The sequence below is a fragment of the Dipodomys spectabilis genome, unplaced genomic scaffold (genome assembly GCF_019054845.1).
Source record: "Dipodomys spectabilis isolate Male_0828 unplaced genomic scaffold, ASM1905484v1 ptg000053l, whole genome shotgun sequence".
Classification (NCBI taxonomy): domain Eukaryota; kingdom Metazoa; phylum Chordata; class Mammalia; order Rodentia; family Heteromyidae; genus Dipodomys; species Dipodomys spectabilis.
Genome location: NW_024870730.1, coordinates 13091339 through 13109090, shown reverse-complemented (window position 1 = coordinate 13109090; position 17752 = coordinate 13091339). Strand labels below are relative to the sequence as shown.

The 17752-nt window shown below is 40.6% G+C and overlaps 1 protein-coding gene across 1 annotated transcript; it reads left to right on the top strand.

Moving 5' to 3' along the window:
• Positions 1–215: 215 nt before the first annotated feature.
• Pm20d2 (peptidase M20 domain containing 2) lies at positions 216–16768 on the top strand. The gene is made up of 7 exons (XM_042679598.1): positions 216–724; positions 2923–3071; positions 6314–6456; positions 8697–8851; positions 10844–10979; positions 15189–15296; positions 15512–16768. The coding sequence occupies exons 1-7, from the start codon at positions 251–253 to the stop codon at positions 15664–15666; spliced, it is 1320 nt and encodes a 439-aa protein (XP_042535532.1). The 5' UTR covers positions 216–250; the 3' UTR covers positions 15667–16768.
• The last annotated feature ends 984 nt before the right edge of the window (positions 16769–17752 follow it).

Genomic DNA, 17752 nt, shown 5'->3' with positions numbered 1-17752 from the left:
CGTCTTGGCTGCTTTGGGATATAAACAATATGGGAAAGTTAATAGTCTTTGGAGCACGCACACTCATCCATCCAATCCCCAGGCTCGTCCCACGCCCCGCCCCGCCAGCCGGGGAGTACTACTCGCGGAGCTGTGGGCGCCGGGCCTGGGGAGGAGCCCGGGGCCGGCGGCCTCGGTGCGCACGCGCAGGCGCAGAGCGCAGCCACGGGCGCTCGCAGGCGTGTGAGCGGACAGCGGCGCTCGGGGCAGCATGAGGCCGGGAGAGGAGCGGCCCGTGGAGGGGGGCCTGTGCGACGGCCACTCCGAGGTGGAGCTGCTGGAACTGCTAAAGCTGCGCGCGGCCGAGCGCATCGACGAGGCGGCCGAGCGGCTGGGGGCCCTGAGCCGCGCCATCTGGAGCGAGCCGGAGCTGGCGTACGAGGAGCACCGGGCCCACGACGTGCTGATCCGCTTCTTCGAGCGGGAGCCGCCGGCCGCCTCCTGGGCGGTGCAGCCGCACTACCAGCTGCCTACGGCCTTCCGCGCCGAGTGGGCGCCGCCGGGGCCCCGCGGGCCGGCCGCCGCGCCGCGCGCGCTGCACCTGGGCTTCCTCTGCGAGTACGACGCGCTGCCGGACATCGGCCACGCGTGCGGCCACAACCTCATCGCTGAGGTCGGCGCGGCGGCCGCGCTGGGCGTGCGGGGCGCCCTGGAGGGCCTGTCCGGGCCGCCTCCGCCCGTGAAGGTGAGCGGGGCCGGGGCGGCCGCGCACCTCCGTCCCTGCCGGGCGGGCGGGCGGGCGGGCGGCCACCGGGGACCGTGCCCAGTGCACGGCCCTCGCCTCTGCCTGCCCCAAGGCTGGACGGGGTCCGGATCCGTCTGGACTAGCGACGCCCTGTACCTGAATGTACCGTAGCCGAGAACGTAGAGCCAAGCCTGGTTTTCCTTACCAGTTATTTTTGGTATCTATGAAGCAACTGCAGTTGGCTGGCCGGGTTGTGCGATCTCTGGAGAAAGTTGGGTTATGTTTGTTTGCTTCTTTTGTTTTTGTTGGGACAGGAAATCCTACAGCACTTCATCTGTAGGCTAAACACAAAACCCTTTTGGATGTTTCTTGGTGTTTGGATAGGCAGCTTTTCGTCTTCAGGACCCCCAGACCTCTAGAAATGTACAAAATTAATAATGCAGAAACGAACGCATGCATACTAGATAGGTGGATCTATCGTGAAGCCTTAATTTTTCATGTCACAACTTGAAAGACATGGTCTCCAGGCGTTACACTGGGGGATGTTTATGTTTGTCATAATCTTGTGTTACTGTCTTTCCAGATATGCTTCATTCTCTGAGCTAAGATTCATTCGTCATCATTCAGGTTAAGGAGAAGACAATGTTTTATTTTAACACTCTTTAGCCCATTTTTCCCACCTCAGTAACCTCTTTGTTTTATCACAACAGTTCCTTCTCTTGAGTCTTTTTTTTTTTTTTTTCTTTAAGCTAGCTTCTCTCCTCTGCCTCTGGGGACTTGCTTTTGTGTTTGGTTAGGTTTTGTTTTCTTTGGGCTGGGGCACGTCCTTTAGTCTTTGCACTCAACCCTGAAGCGATGGAGCTTTAACCAGGTTTGTGAAAGGTTCTGAGACAAGATTTCATAAGCCAAACATCTCGTGAGCCAAAGAGAAAGAGCAGCTTAATTTAAGAGTTTGGGTGCTTTTTAACTCTAGAGAAAGATGGTTTGAAAAGAGACACCAACTTCTAATTTCAAATAGTTCTCAGCAAAGTTAACTTACTTGTCTTACCTGAAAAGGGAATTTAAGTTGGCCTTTTGGCAAACGAAAACTTTTCACGCTTGTTTCATTGTGCTCGAATATGTTACCATGAAAGTATATTAGTTGGTAATTTTTCTTTTCCTTTTAAAAACTGTTTGAAGAAGTTAACCTCAAATATCAATGTGAAATGTTTATTCTGTAAAGTTTTCTTTTGTTTAATTAGGTGTTTGGTGACCAATAAATCTGCCTGGTTGAACTGGTGGAATCGAATTAGTAAGTTTGTGTACTAGTTGGCCATTTTTAACCATGGTTATTAAGATTTGTTTAATGCTCTCCATAAAGGATTGAGTTGACTTTTTAAATATATTTTTTATTGTAAAGATACTGTACAAAGGGATTACAGTTACATGAGTAAGGTAATAAGTACATTTCATATCGAGCATTGTTGCCCCCTCCTTTGTTTTTCCCCTACGATCCTTTTCCTCCCCACCTCCCTACTCCCCCCTGCAAAGTCATAAAGTTCATTTCAACGCAGTGTCTTCTACTGAGTTAAGACTTTTAAAGAAGGTAGCACAGAATTGAATCAGAATTGAGTCAGAATTGAGGTCTGAAGCTCAGGCCATCCATCTGAGATAATGCCTAAAGATTACCTCTGGGACATGGGGCAAGCCACTTCACTGAACTCCCCAGAACCGTCTCCCTAAAATCACATCCTGTCACTCACCTACTTCACAGGGTTGTTGTGAGGAGACCTAACAAATTATTCATAGTTCCTTACCAGTAAAGATTATATACATTATATACAATTGTGAAAAAGGCTTAGCCATGGAGAAGCTTTAACAAATACCTCCTAATGAAGTTTGAAGTACTAAGTATGCAGTAGTCAACTTTTTTCAGCTTTGTCGTTAACTATAGTTATTATAAATATTTGAGGAAGCTTCCTGTCCTATCTCTGTATATACTTTGCACCAAATTAATATACCAATGTAAATTAAATTTTGTGATTAATTTAGCATTGTATATTTATGTTCATTGCAAAAATTTCCATGAATAAAACCTCTGTCCATAGTTCAAGACTTAAATGTAGATTGTGAACGCATATGTAAGAGAACCTGTTTAACATTTTTCCTACTAGGACTTGTTATTGTTCTTTGGCTCTGACATAGATATTTCCTTGTAGATAATTGTCCTGGGTACCCCTGCAGAAGAAGATGGTGGTGGCAAAATTGATTTAATTGAAGCAGGCGCTTTTAAAGACCTTGATGTTGTCTTTATGGCCCATCCATCCCAAGAGGATGCTGCTTATCTACTGGATGTGGCCGAACATGAGTAAGTAATTCTATTGGAAGACTTGAAATCAAGGAAAACAGATGTAGATAATTTTGATATCTAAGCCAGGGACTAATACTCCACATTTATACATTTAAGAACTAAACTGAGCCGAGTGTGTTGGTGTTTGCCTGTAATCCCATCATTCAGGAGGAAGAATAGTGCAATGGCATCACCCCTCCCCATCCCACCATAGTTCAAGCTACTTGGGAGGCTGAGGTAGGAACATCACTTAGTCCATGAGTTCCGAGCAGCCTTAGCCACCTGAGACCCTTTCCCCTTACCAACTAAAGCAAAAATTAAACTGAAAGATAATTATATAATATCTTTATTTATGTAGAATGGCGTTGGGCCAAGCCCCTTCTAATTGGGTGTTTATAATTAAACTATTAAAAGAGTGTTTAAAAAGCATAGGAATGACAAACAGCATGTTGACGTTCATGTTCTATATGGTATGTGTGTGTATATGCATGTGCTCGTTTAGGACCTGGGTCTGTCCCTGAGCTTTTTTTTTCCTCCTCAGGGCTAGTGTTCTACCACTTGAACACAGCTCTGCTTCCATCTTTTTGATGGTTAATTGGATATCAAAGTCTGATGGACTTTCCTATCCAGGCTGGCTTTTTATTGTAATCCTCATATTTCAGCCTCTTGAGTAGCTAGGATTATGGGTGTGAGCCACCAGCCCACTGGGCTCATATGATGTTTGAACTCTGAGAGTTTCTGGAAAACATCTTTTTTTAAAATATGTTTTTTATTGTGAAAATACTGTACAGAGGGGTTGCAATTACATGAGCAAGGTATGAGTACATTTCTTATCAAGCATTGTTGCCTCCTCCTGTGTTTTTCCCCTATCATCCCTTCTCTCCCATCTCCACAACTACCCCCCCCCCCATCTATCTTTTGATGAGGAGGTCTCTTTGTAATTGATATTGAACAGTTTTATTCGTTTTGGGAAGACAATATACTTCTCTGTTTCATTTATTATAGTTTGGTTCTTTGCAGAGAGTCTAGATTATTCCCTAAAAAGAGAACATAGAACCTGAGCAGCTGCATATTTATTGAAATTTGTCAACCTATACTTCTCAGATTTGCCTGTTGCCGAAAGCTCACTTTTTTGGTACCTATAAGCTTGTATCGTTGAAGTGGCTTGAATTTTCACACTGGAAATTGTTAGGTATTTAAAGAGGTTGCTCTGTAAGAACACTACCACACAGGTGGTATGCAGGTAAGGGATAGGTTTATTCAACGCACTAGCTGGCACTAGGCCAGCGCTCCACGAAGCTGGAAAAGGGGCAGTCTGGCACCAGGCCATGCCTTATCTATGGTAGGCCAGGTAAAGGGAGGTGGGAGGTGGAAGAAATGTGTGGCCACATCAGATCTAGATGTGACCTCAGTGGTTGCCGATGTGACCTTCACGTGTGCCAGTGGCCTAGGAACGCAGGTACTGGGTGGAGGCTTAGTTGGTCACGAGGAGGGAGGAGTCTGCTTGCCATCCAGGAGCAGACCTTAGAGAAATTTTAACCATCATCGGCTGGTTAGTAGCTCCTAGTCTATACTGCCCAGCTACTTAAGTGATTTTCGCTGTATAGCCTGGCACTTGGCAGTAATAGCAGAATTGTCCCAGCAGTTGATTGTATTCAGGTCCCATTTATCACCAGGGTTTTGATTTTAGAGGTTGAGCATTTTAGCTGTTTGGTATCTTTATTGTCATCACTAGGAATTGGCATTGTGAAAATTGGAAGACTTAACTTTGGTTTCAGAGGTAATATAGTAGCACTTGAATAGCTCTGGAAAACATTAAGGATTAGAAATGCTTGCTAATTCCTCTGGCAGGGAACTGTAGTTGTCCACAGGCTTCCCAGCCTACAAGAGTTAAACTTAAGCTTTTTAGTCTTGATCAGCTTTCTTGGCTCAGTCTTCTTCTTAGTGTCTGGCTTATCCTTTTAATACTATTTGGATGAATTACATAAGTAATTACCTGCATAAGGTATTTTTCTGGTTGGCCTCAAACTTAAGATCTTCCTGCCTTAGCTTCCCTCATGCTGAAATTACAGCTTGCACCACCACATCCAGCTCTAAATTATATTTTTCTTTCCTAAATTAAATTTTGAAGGAAGATTTTTCTTCTCAAGAATTTAGCTCAATATATTGTTCTAGTTGGTGTGTGTATATGTGTGTGTGTTGTTGTGTTTTTTTGTGTGTGATGGTCTTGAACTCAGTCAAGGCCTGAGCACTGTCTCTGAGCTTTTGTGCTCAAGGCTAGTGATCTATCACTTGAGCCACAGCTGCACTTCCAGTTTTTTTTGGTAGTTAATTGGAGAGAAGAGTCTCAGGGACTTCACTGTCCTACCTGGGTTTGAATAGTGATCCTCAGATCTCAGCCTCCTGAGTAGTGATGATTACAGGCATGAGCCACTAGCACCTTAGGGTTATTAATATTTGCTTTTAAAAAACTAAACAGCTAAGCTCTGGTGGTTCATGCCCATAATCCTAGCTACTCAGAAGGCTGAGATTCAAGGATCATGGTTCAAAGCCAGCCTGGGCAGGAAAGTCCATGAGATTCTCTATCTCCAATTAACCTCCAGAAAACTGGAAGTGGTGCTTCTCCAATTAACCACCAGAAAATTGGAAGTGGTGCTGTGGCTCAAGTGGTAGAGCACTCGCCTTGAGCTAAAGAGCTCAAGGACAGCACCCAGGCCCAGAGTTCAAGCCCCACGACTGATCAAAAAAAAACAACTGAAGTTTACCTTGAAAATAATTTTTTACTAATTTGTTTAAAATATGCTAATTAAGGAAAACTACTATTGCTAATGTAAAACAGCCACTTGCATTTTTTCCTTTAATAGTTTACTGTTCTTTAGTTATGTAGATTTGAACTTGGAAGAAATGGTACCAAAGCTATTTTCATGTAGGATTTCTTTTCCATATTGTAATATTAACAGTTTTGATGAAATTCTAGTTTCAAGATAATGGTGCTAATATATAGATTATGTATCATATGCATTTATGCATATAATATATACAAGTATATATCATGAATGATATATGATATATGCTGTAACATATATATATATAATAATTATCCTAAAATCTTAGAAGTTTCTTGTGATGCTTTGTGCATGTTAGGCAAGGTAGTTCTACCTCTGAGCTGTATCCACAGCTCTGTGAATTAGTTTGGAGAAATATTTAGTTAATTATTAGACTTCAGAAAAAGTAGTTTTCAATAATTGTTTGCCTCCTAGTGTGACTGTGAAATATTATGGGAAAGCATCTCATGCTGCTGCTTACCCCTGGGAAGGAGTCAATGCCTTGGATGCTGCTGTTCTTGCCTATAACAATCTGTCGGTGTTACGGCATCAAATGAAACCAACCTGGAGAGTTCATGGTAGTACTGTTCAATATTTTCCATAACATGATGACATTTTAACACAATGTAACTATTTGACTTTTTTTTTAAAAAAAGGATTGAAAACATAATATATGCTATATATGGATATTTTAAAATTTTAAACAGATTTTTCAGAAATTGATTTAACAGAATAATATACCAATCGGGTTGGAATTTGGTTTAGTGGTAGTGTTTGCCTAGCATGCATGAAGCCCTGGGTTCAGTTCCTCAGTACCATGTAAACAGAAAAAACCAGAAGTGGCACTATGGCTCAAGTGGTAGTGCTGGCCTTGAATAAAGGAAGCTCAGGGACAGTGTCCAAGCCTTGAGTTCAAGACCCAGGACTGGTTAAAAATATAGGTATATATGCCAAGAGGCACAAATGGTGTCATATTTTAGTAAGAAATACAAGGTTTTGGCTCTTGAGTGGTAGTGGGTTTGAACCTGGGACTTCACACTTGCTAGGCTGGCACTCTACTGAGTGCCAGCAAAAATGTAAGATTTGGGCTGAGATCTGGGCTGATCTACTTGAGCCATTTTACCAGCCTGAGCCTCTCTGCCAGCCCTATTGTTACTTTTGAGATAGAGTCTTGTTTTATGCCTGGGCCAGCCTGGACCGTGGTCCTCCTGTTGGTTCTTCCCATGTCACTGGGATGACAAGCCTATACCCCCGTAACTAGCCATTGTACTTGCCTTAAAGCTGAGATGATAAACATGTGGCCACTGTACCAGTATTGGTGAATTTACTTTTTGCCCAGACTAGAGCTGAGTCATGATTCTACAATTTCTGCCTCCCAAGTAGAAAGGTTACAGGCTTAAACCACTGAACCGGGTACATTAATTGTCTCTCTTATTTTTTTGGTGCTAATATCAGAGCTTGACCTTGAGGCCTTATGCTTCCCTTGGCTTACTCGCTCACAGCTAATGCTCTACCACTTCATCCACACCTGCAGTCTGGCAATTTGCTTCTTAATTCGAAATCAAGTCTCAAGGATTTTTCTGCCAGGCTGGTTTGAAACTTCAGACTTTTGCCTTCTAGGTCAACAGGCATGAGCCATCAGTGTCTGGCCTTTTTTTTTTTTTCTTAAGCAGTACCGAGGTTTTTAAATTAGGGCCTTTGTGTTTGGTAGCAGATGATTTACAACTTGAGCCACATCCTTATCACTTTTTGTTTAAGTTGAGTTTTTTGGATCTTTTTAATTTTTTTTGGCCAGTCCTGGGGCTAGAACTCAGGACCTGGGCACTGTCCCTGGGCTTCTTTTTGCTCAAGGCTAGCACTCTACCAATTGAGCCATAGTACCACGTCTGAATTTTTCGGTCTATGTGGTACTGAGGAATTGTACTCTGGACTTCATGCATCCTAGGTGAGCACTCTACCATTAAGCCACATTCTCAGCCCAGATCTTACATTTTTGCCCAGGGCCACCTCTGATCTTGATTCACTACCTATGTTTCTACTGTTACAGAACACAGTGAGTTAGGGCTATCCCTACTCGAGGATTGTTAAATCCTGACTGTTTAAAAAAAAATTATATGTATCACTGCCATAATGTAAATATACTAATAAAGCGTTGTCTTAAGAGCACACATTTCTTTTTTAGTTTATGTCCTTATGATTTAGGAAATTGTTCAATATCTATTCTTTGCCTGATTTTTTTATAAGTTGAAGTCAGTTTGTAATTGTTCCTTTTATCAATTTTTCCCCTTGAGTTCTCTAAAAGGAACACAGTATTTTAAAGTAGATCACATGAAATTAGATTTTGTGTATCATTTTATTACTTTGACTAGATGAATCTTTATTCTGTATAGTTAGAAAAAAATATATGTTTTGGAGGTTTTTAGTACATAGTGTTCTTTGATATGCATTTGGTATTTTCCCATAACTAAATGTGACTTATTTGTTCAGGGAGCTGGGCGCTAGTGGCTCACGCCTGTAATCCTAGCTACTCAGGAGGCAGTTCAAAGCCAGCCTGGGCAGGAAAGTCCATGAGACTCTTGTCTTGAATTAACCACCAGAAAACTGGAAGTGGTGCTGTGGCTCAAGTGGTAGAGTGCTAGCCTTGTGCTGAAGAGCTGAGTGAGGGTCAAGCCCTGGCCTAGAGTTCAAGCCCCAAGACTGACAAAAAAAAAAAAAAATGTTCAGGGGTTCTTCTCATTGTTGGCTGACAAACTATAGGAGTATTAAGTTAAAAAAAATGACCACAAGCTTAATTTCAATAATTTGGTTCTTTTTATAGGTATAATAAAAAATGGTGGTGTAAAACCCAATATCATTCCCTCTTATTCTGAATTACTCTATTACTTCCGTGCACCCTCAATGAAAGAACTTCAGGTTTTGACCAAAAAGGCAGAAGATTGCTTCAGAGCTGCGGCTTTGGCTACAGGGTGCACAGTAAGAACTTTTCAGAGTTAATTATAATCAAGAGTTTTATATGTGGACTGGGGCTGCTTATATTGTTAGATCTGAAGCCAATGTGCATCTCCCATTTGGTAATGGTGGCCGATGCCATGTTTGCTGTTGGGGATCTGTCTCAGAAGCTTGCTTTGACAGTGATGTCTTGAATACGTTAAATGAGTTGGTTGAATAGCTAATGCTATTTTACTCTGCTTGCAATAGGAAAGTCTACAGGTCTTCATACTTAACAGCAGTTAGAGTAAGTTGGGTACAACTATGCCATAGAATCCCTGCCTTTTTTTTGTTTAATTCAGCCAAAGATTTTAATGAATTAATCCCTGCTTTTTGCAAGGTATTTTCTTCCCTTTTGGTAGATGAAGTTTTTGAATTGCTTTATCTAGTTCCTTTGGAAGAGAGTATAACAGAATTTGCAGAATTTTTTATTGTTTTGGTGACATAGTAATAAAATTCTTAGGACTTGATGAAATGAAGTTAAAATAGACATAGAGTCCTTTGATTTAAACTATAACGTGCTCTAAAGTCGGATGAGTTTTAGGATTGTACAGGGCAAGAAACTTGCACATAGTTTAGTTGGAAAGACAGGTCTTGGCCTGTCTTTTGCCTTGTACTTCTACTAATTTGGTAGGCTTTAGATGTGTTATTTAATATTTCTGGGCTTCCATTTTCTCCCTTGAAGAATAGGGGTAATAATATAACCTATCACAGGGTTCTTGTGAGAGGTTAAGTGAGATAATGTTTATTAGAGCCTGGCCTTCATGTGTATTTATTACTTAGTTTGTTTTTTTTTTCTGTTCTTCAGAGAAAAGGTCCTTTACATAGTGGCAGTGTCTCATAGAGGCAGTGGTACTCAGTGTGTGTTTACTGTTCTAAGAGTAGGGTGGGTGGTGTCAGAAAGGATCTGAGGAAGGAAACAGTGGTCTGAAGGAAGAGGAAGGTTTTATGGAAGACTTTACACCTGAATTGAGCTTTGAAGGATGATCATACTTTCAGGTATGTAAAGGAAAGGGATGAAGGCACTTGGGGAGATGTAGGCAGCAAAAATTAGAATATAAAAGCTCCTGATGTGTTGTAGTGATTAGATATAGATATGGACAAATGTAGGAGCAAAGAACAAGCCTTCTTGTGCCAGTACCTACCAGCAAAGGTAGGTATAGATTTGGTAAAATTGTGAATTTACATAGGCATTACAGGGACTATTCCTGTACGTATTTAACTTTAAATATTTAGAAAACACAAACAAACTATTGTCGTTATCTAATACTTTATAGTGTGAAATGTTCCCTTAAAGGAGGCTTATTGGATTTAAATCTTTATATAGTTTCTTGTTTTTTTGGTGACTGATTTGCTGATTGATTCACCCTACCTTATATGTTATCAAAAGTACAAGAAATGCATGCTGTACTATTTTATGATTAGCTTTTGCTGACAGTTTGGAGATACAATGCCCAGTTTGACTTAAACGAAACTAAGTTTGTAAATCTGTGTTAAGTAGATACACATACACTGCTTTGGTATCTCCAGATGATTATACTGATGAGTGAGAACTATTGCCATCCCTTTGCTCTGAAGATTTAAGTATCTCTCTCAATGTCCCTTTTCATGCCAGGCAATAGTGTCATTCTGACATATCTTTTCTTTATTTGGGAGTCTGAAAGCTCAAGCAGAGTTCCTCAGAGTGTGGTTTTAGACCTCCAGCATCAGAGTAGAAATTGCTAGGTTCTTCCCACAGCTCTCAGTCACATAGGTCACTGAATTTGACACTTGCTGGCTAGTCTGGAGCTTGGTGTCATTGTATGGTCTGGTGCATATGTAACATAAAACAGAGAGTTTTAGGAACTCTTAGTATTAAAAGTATCTCTGTAAGGTAAGACATTTGAGAAAGTTTATATCTAGAGACAAAATTAACTGCTTTTAAATTTGTGAATTAAAGTTTTTATTTCAAAATTTGTTTTGTAATTTTTTTATTAGGTAGAAATAAAAAGTGGGGCACATGATTATTACAATGTCCTCCCTAATAAAAGCCTGTGGAAAGCTTATATGGAGAATGGGGAAAAGCTGGGGATAGAGTTCATTTCAGAAGATGCAATGCTGAATGGCCCTTCAGGTAATTAAATTCATTTCTTATATATTGAACTATTTAAAAAAGAAAAATGCCATCTTTGGTCAAACAATTTTGGAGGTTTTAATGATAGCTTCCAAAAGTTTATGATTATAGAAATCAATGTAATATATAATATCTTACTAGCAAACTTATTTTTAGGCATAGCCATCTACTTTAGGTTTATATTATAAATAGTTGTGGTATTTAAATTTGTTTAATTTTAACTTTTTTTTTCTTTTTCTTTTGCTGGTCCTGGGGCTTGAACTTGGCCTGGGCATTGCTCTTTTCTGCTCAAGACTACTTGAGCACAGTGCCACTTCCAGCTTTTTTTGAGTAGTTTATTAGAGATAAGAGTCTCAAGGAGTTTCCTGCCCTAGCTGGGCTTTGAGCTGCAAGTCTCACATCTCAGTCTCCTGAGTAGCTAGGATTACAGGTGTGAGCCACTGGTGCCCAGCTTAATTTAAACTTTTAAGCAACTAAAACAGGAAATAAGAGTTTTAATTCATTTGTATAATAAGCAGATTGCTAAGTACTTAGTTATCTCTGGGACATTTTTAGATTCTACAGTGTAACAAATAGCTATTAGAATTTAATTATACTTGGGGTTTTTCATTTCCTTTTATGAGAATATGATAACATTTTTCAAGTTAGAAATCTGTCTGCTGAAATAAAATGTTGACATTCTTTTTCATTCCTAAGGTGTCATTGTCATTCACTGAGAATAAAGACTTCAAGAGAAAAAGCAGTTTAGAGTTGTGTGGGGTTGGTATAAAATAGTATTAGCTTAGTAAATAAAGGAATTCTTTTTTTTTTTTTTTGTTGGTTGTGGGGCCTGAACTCTGGGCCTGGGCACTGTCCCTCAGCAATTCAGCTCAAGGCTAGCACTCTAGCACTTGAGCCACAGTGCCACTTCCATTTTCTTCTGCTTATGTGGTGCTGAGGAATCAAACCCAGGGCCTCATACATGCAAGGTAAGTACTCTGCCACTGAGCCACCCTCCCAGCCCCTAAATCAAGGAATTCTAAGTAGACTTGTTGATTTTGGAACCCCAAAAGATATGTAGCTTGAAAATTAAGGATTTGTCAGTGTATGGGAGGTCATTGAATTAGTTATCATTGATTTATTTGTCCAAGTACATAGAGGGAGAAGACAGATGAAACAGTGATCAACAGCATTTAAGGATATGGAAAAGGCAGAGATCTGAAGGAGACTGTAGTCAGAGAAAGCCAGATAATTAGGATCTAGTTGTCATGGAAGCCAAGACAGTAGAAGATTCCTAAAGGGAAGGAGAATATGTCATGTCAGATGCTGCCAATATGGAATAAAGTAAGTATGATCTAAGGGTCATCAGACCAGCAATTAGAAACTCAGTTGGTCTAATGGAAAATAAGTAAAGCCTGGAGAGACAAAATGTCTAGATCTCACTTTTCTACCTACTACAATGACTGGTGAGACAAGTTTCTTCTCTTTCCAAAGACAGGCTTAAAGGAAAACAGTGGATGTAAACATGGGAAATTTATTTATTTATTTATTTATTTGTCAGTCATGGAGCTTGAACTCTGGGCCTGGGTGCTGTCCCTCAGCTCTTCAGATCAAGATTAGGGGTATACTGCTTGAGCCACAGCACCACTTCTGGCTTTTTCTGTTTATGTGGTGCTGAGGAATTGAACACAGGGCTTCATGCATGCAAGGCAAGCACTCTACCTTCCTAGCCCAAGAAAATATTTTTTTAAAGCAATCCTTGAAAGAAATAGATATAGATGAGTGTTCTGGAAAGAGGAACAGCAGTTCTGAGACATCCTCCTAGGAGATGTTGTAGCTCAAGCACAACTGGAGGGCTGAAAGAGAGCTACCAGGGACATTAGAGAGGTTGTATGTTTATTCTGAACATCATTAGTAGCTCAGTTAAGCACTAAAGATGGACCATAAATTTGTTGTCAAGGTAGTCTTCATAGTCCTGCATTTTACCCTAGCATGTTTCTGCAGTCTAGCTGTATGAGGGAAGACACATAGTCAGACCTGCTCAGGGTTGGGGTTTATATAATAGACAAAAACAATGAAATAAATTGATTGTCCTTAGGTACCATTTGCAGACTGTAGGGCCTAGCTCAGTAAGATGTTAAAATATGTAGTCAGCTTTTCTCCATCCTGTTCACTGCTGTACCATCACTACACATTTCATGTCTGGAACCATCCTGGAACCAAATGCTTAGTATTTTCAGAAGCAGTACTTTTTTTTTTTGTCCTTTTGTTCTGGGTCTTGAACTCTGGGCCTGGCACTGTTCCTTAGCTCTTCAGCTCAAGGCTAACCCTCTCCCACTTGAGCCACAGCGCCACTTCTGGATTTCTAGTGGTTAATTGGAGATAAGAGTCTCACGGACGTTTCTGCCCAGGCTGGCTTTGAACCACGATCCTCAGATCTCAGCTTCCTCAGTAGCTAGGATGATAGGCGTGAGTCATCGGTGCCTGGCTGAAGCAGCACATTTTTGCAGAGCTTCAGAGTTGAGCCTTAGCCTTTATCACATGACTACTAGCTAGCTATGAGCCATTATTTGGTATCTGTAAGCTTTGATTTCCCACTGTGTAAAAATGAGAACTGTTCAAAATGTAAGTGAAGAAACCAGGGATGGTGTACATTACAGCACTTGTGAGGCTGAGGCAGGAGTATTTCAAGTTTAAGGCCAGCCTAGGCTGCATAGTGAGGCCCTGTCACAAAACAAAACAACAGAACAAAAAAGTAAATGGAAATATGTACGAGGCATTTAGAATCTTGTTTGGCCCAAGGCAATTCCAGAGAAATGTTGGCTGCTGTTGGTTACATATCCTCATTGCCTTACCACTTATTCTTGTGTAGTCTGACTTTGCCTGGTGCAGTGTTTGACACATGCCAAACATTCGACAACTGTCCTGAGTGAGCACAAGGCTTTGTTTTTACTGTACTTTATTCACCAAATGTTACTGTTGGCCATGTGAAAGCTAGACATAATGGTAGTTAAAATACCATTTCCTGCCTGGCACGTGGCTCATGCCTGTAATCATAGCTACTCAGGAGGCTGAGCCCGGTCGGGAGTCTGTGGGGCCTGAACTCTGGGCCTGGGCACTGTCCCTCAGCTCTTCAGCTCAAGGCTAGCGCTCTACCACTTGAGCCACAGCGCCACTTCCAGCTTTTTTCTTTTTGCTTATGTGGTGTTGAGGAATCGAACCCAGGGCCTCAGGCATGCAAGGCAAGCGCTCTACCACTGAGCCACCTTCCCAGCCCCTGTGAGACTCTTATCTACAGTTAACCAGAAAGCTGGAAGTGGCACTGTGACTCAAGTGGTAAAGCACTCACCTTGAGCTGAAGAGCCCTTAAGTGGTAGAGAGCATGGATATTGAATGTGCAGATCAAGTGGGGTAAAGAGGAAGTGTGGTAGTATAGTGTAAGGTTAGGTTAAAAGAGTGATTGATATCAGATCATGGTAAGACGGAATATTTTGGCAAATACAGTAGATGTTGCTTAATCTTTAAGAGATCATTGAAGGAGTTCAGGCAGGAAGAATTGATTGTGTAGACCTGGGACAGATACTGGTGATGGTGCTGAGAAATGTTAGGATTCTGAGCTATTTGAGAGGTATTGTTATAGAGTAGGGCAGAACAGGAACTTTGACATGTTCAATTTGACCCACCATGAAGACAACAAGAATCAGGTTGGCAAATGGATGTATAAACATGAAGCTTAGATGAGAGTAAGCATAAATTTTGAGTTGATGGATATTTGAAATAATACGAATGGCCGAAATCTTGAGAAAGACTATGACATGAGAAGAAGGGCCTGGAATTGAATCTCAAATAACTAGTATTTTGTGGTCAGATCAGGGAGTCTATACCTCCAAGACAGACAGGAAGGGAAGGGGCCATCAGAATTTACAGAAGGGAGGGTGACAGTGCAGTGCTATAGGAGGACCAGTAGGAGTAGCTGTGAGCAAGGGCAGGTCTGGGGAGACCTTCGTCAGCACTGTGTGGACACTGGAGGGGTAGGAGAGTCAGTGAGGGTCTGAGGATGTGGATGACTGGCCAAGAACTCTTTATGTTTGCTCTAATGGCACAGAAGATGACTGGCCAAGAAGTCTTTATGTTTGCTCTGACGGCACAGAACTGTAACTAAGTGTAGAATTATGGTTGATTTCATCACTCAAAAGTATTTAACCAAGTATGCTTTTCTTTGTGTTCAAGGATCTACTGACTTTGGAAATGTTACCTTTGTGGTTCCTGGAATTCATCCATATTTTTACATTGGATCCAGTGCTTTGAATCATACTGAACAATACACTGAAGCTGCAGGTATATGTTGTTAGATGTCTGCCCTTCACATTCCCTCTCTCCCTATTAATTAGCTACTTTTCTAACTAGTTCAACCTGTCATTTCATTAACATCACCTAGAAAATACTTGGTTATGGTGGGCAGTGGAGAGGCAGTTCATTAAGGGGTAAACTGAGGAATTAATAAATTCTTAGTACATATGGAGATATTCTAATTTATTTTCTCTTCCTTTTAGGATCGCAGGATGCTCAGTTCTACACTTTGCGTGTGGCCAAAGCTCTGGCAATGACTGCGCTGGACATCATTTTTAAACCAGAGTTACTAGAAAGAATCAGGGAGGAGTTTAAACTGAAACTTCAAGAAGAACAGTTTTTAAATGCAGTGGATTGAAAAATCTTAGTGCTTATTAATCATTAAGAAGTGATTTTTTAAAATTAACCTTTTTAATAGAAGAAAACATGCTTTTCAATTTCATAGGAGTCAGATTTTTTAATACTTGATTATAAGTGAGGACAGGTCAGAATGTGGAAAAACATATTAACTCATATCTGAAATGAAAAAGTTTACAGATCTATACTTGATGGAATTGTATTATTTTGGGAATTGGTATATGATACTATTTCTTAAACTAGATGATATATGAATTACCAGTAATGATATTTTATAAATCTATATGCTGTGTGAGTAAAATCCAATAAGTTAGGCATCTGAAATTAACACTTGTGAAGTATAGATTTTGTGATACAGTGTGGTAAATGTCTTCTCAGTTTCAAAATTTAAATCCTAAGTTTAAGGGAAGTTTGTTTCTAATATCTGATTACATATTTTGGCTTAGAAGTTTATTTATAATGAGTATAGTGTAAGACCAGACTGTGATTCTCCTGTGTAATTCTGCCTTTTTAGTTTTTATATACCAGTGAGTTAATTGAACTTTATCACAATAGTGTAAGTAAGTGCATAAATAAGGAGTCAGTTACTATGTCTGAAGGAACCAACTCAAGCCGGTCTTTATTGTAGCTCACCCTCATACTTCAGAAGTTTTCCTGAATGGCTGTACTAAATTTATTATAGTGACTTAGCTTAGATTATCATTCTTGGTTAGTGTTTGAATTGTGAGCTGAAGGATTTGGGAATAGAAAGAGAAAGGAAGGAAGTGCCTGATTATGTTAACATTGTAACCTTTTAGATAAGGATTCTATTTATGCATATATATTATATGTTTATATTTAAATATATATTGCTTGTTTGTTTAGATGGTGCCTTGCTATGTTGCCCAGACTAACCTTAAATTCTCCATCCTCTTGCCTCAGCTTCCCCCATAGACTGGATTACAAACTCGTACCATTGTTCTCAGATGTAGCTCTTCATTCTTAAAAGATGGATGCTTGTTTTTAGAAAGTTGACAGACCAGGAAGACTTCTAATTTTAGGATTTTATGTATTATTTTTGAAGGATACAACTTAAGTTTTTCTTTTCTTTTCTTTTTTTTTTGGTCCAGTCATGGGGCCTGAACTCCGGGCCTGGGCACTATCCCTTAGCTCTTCAGCTCAAGGCTAGCGTTCTACCACTTGAGCCACAGCGCCACCTCTGGTTTTTTTCTTTTTGCTTATGTGGTGCTGAGGAATCGAACCCAGGGCCTGATGCATGCAAGGCAAGCACTCTACCACTGAGCCATCTTCCCAGCCCCAACTTAAGTTTTTCTTCTGGTATGTTTGATGATTTTTTTTATTGTCAATAGATTCTGTGATTTTATATCTATATCTATTCCCCTGCTCCCATGACTCATACTAGACTATATATTTGAAATCAGTGTTTATAAAATGCACACTTATGAGCTGGGTGCTGGTGGCTCATGCCTATATTCCTAGCAGCTTGGGAGGATGGGATCTGAGGATCACCATTCAAAGCCAGCCAGGGCAGTAAAATCTGAGAATCTTAACTCCAGTTAAAAACCAAAAAAGCCAGAAGTGGAACTGTTGCTTAAGTGGTAGATAGAGTGCTAGCCTTGAGCAATAAAAGCTCAGGAAGGTGTCCAGGCTCTGAGTTCAGTCCCCAGCACTGACACCACACAACCCATATATGGGTGTTTCAGGTATCTAGAATATTAGCTTATCTGTGGCTGTGCAGTACTTTTTTAGTAAATACGGCTTACTTGCTTGAATCATCAAAGTTTAAGATAGCTTTGTGGATAGATCGTGATCACAAATTCAAAAAAAATTTGTAGTTATATCTATCTCTTGTACAACTTGCAATAGAAAAGGGATACTTTGCTTCAGGTACAAGAACAGCAGACTTTTTTTTTTTAAGCCTTTGCTGACTTCAGTGCAAACTTTAAAATGATAGATATGAGGGTGATCTGGCTACAACATTTGTTAAACTCATTTGATCACCAGGGTGGATTTGGCTAATCTGGCTGGCCAGGTGGGTGACCCCTTTCTCCCAAAGCCTCACGTTCAATTGAAGAAGACGGCTGTCC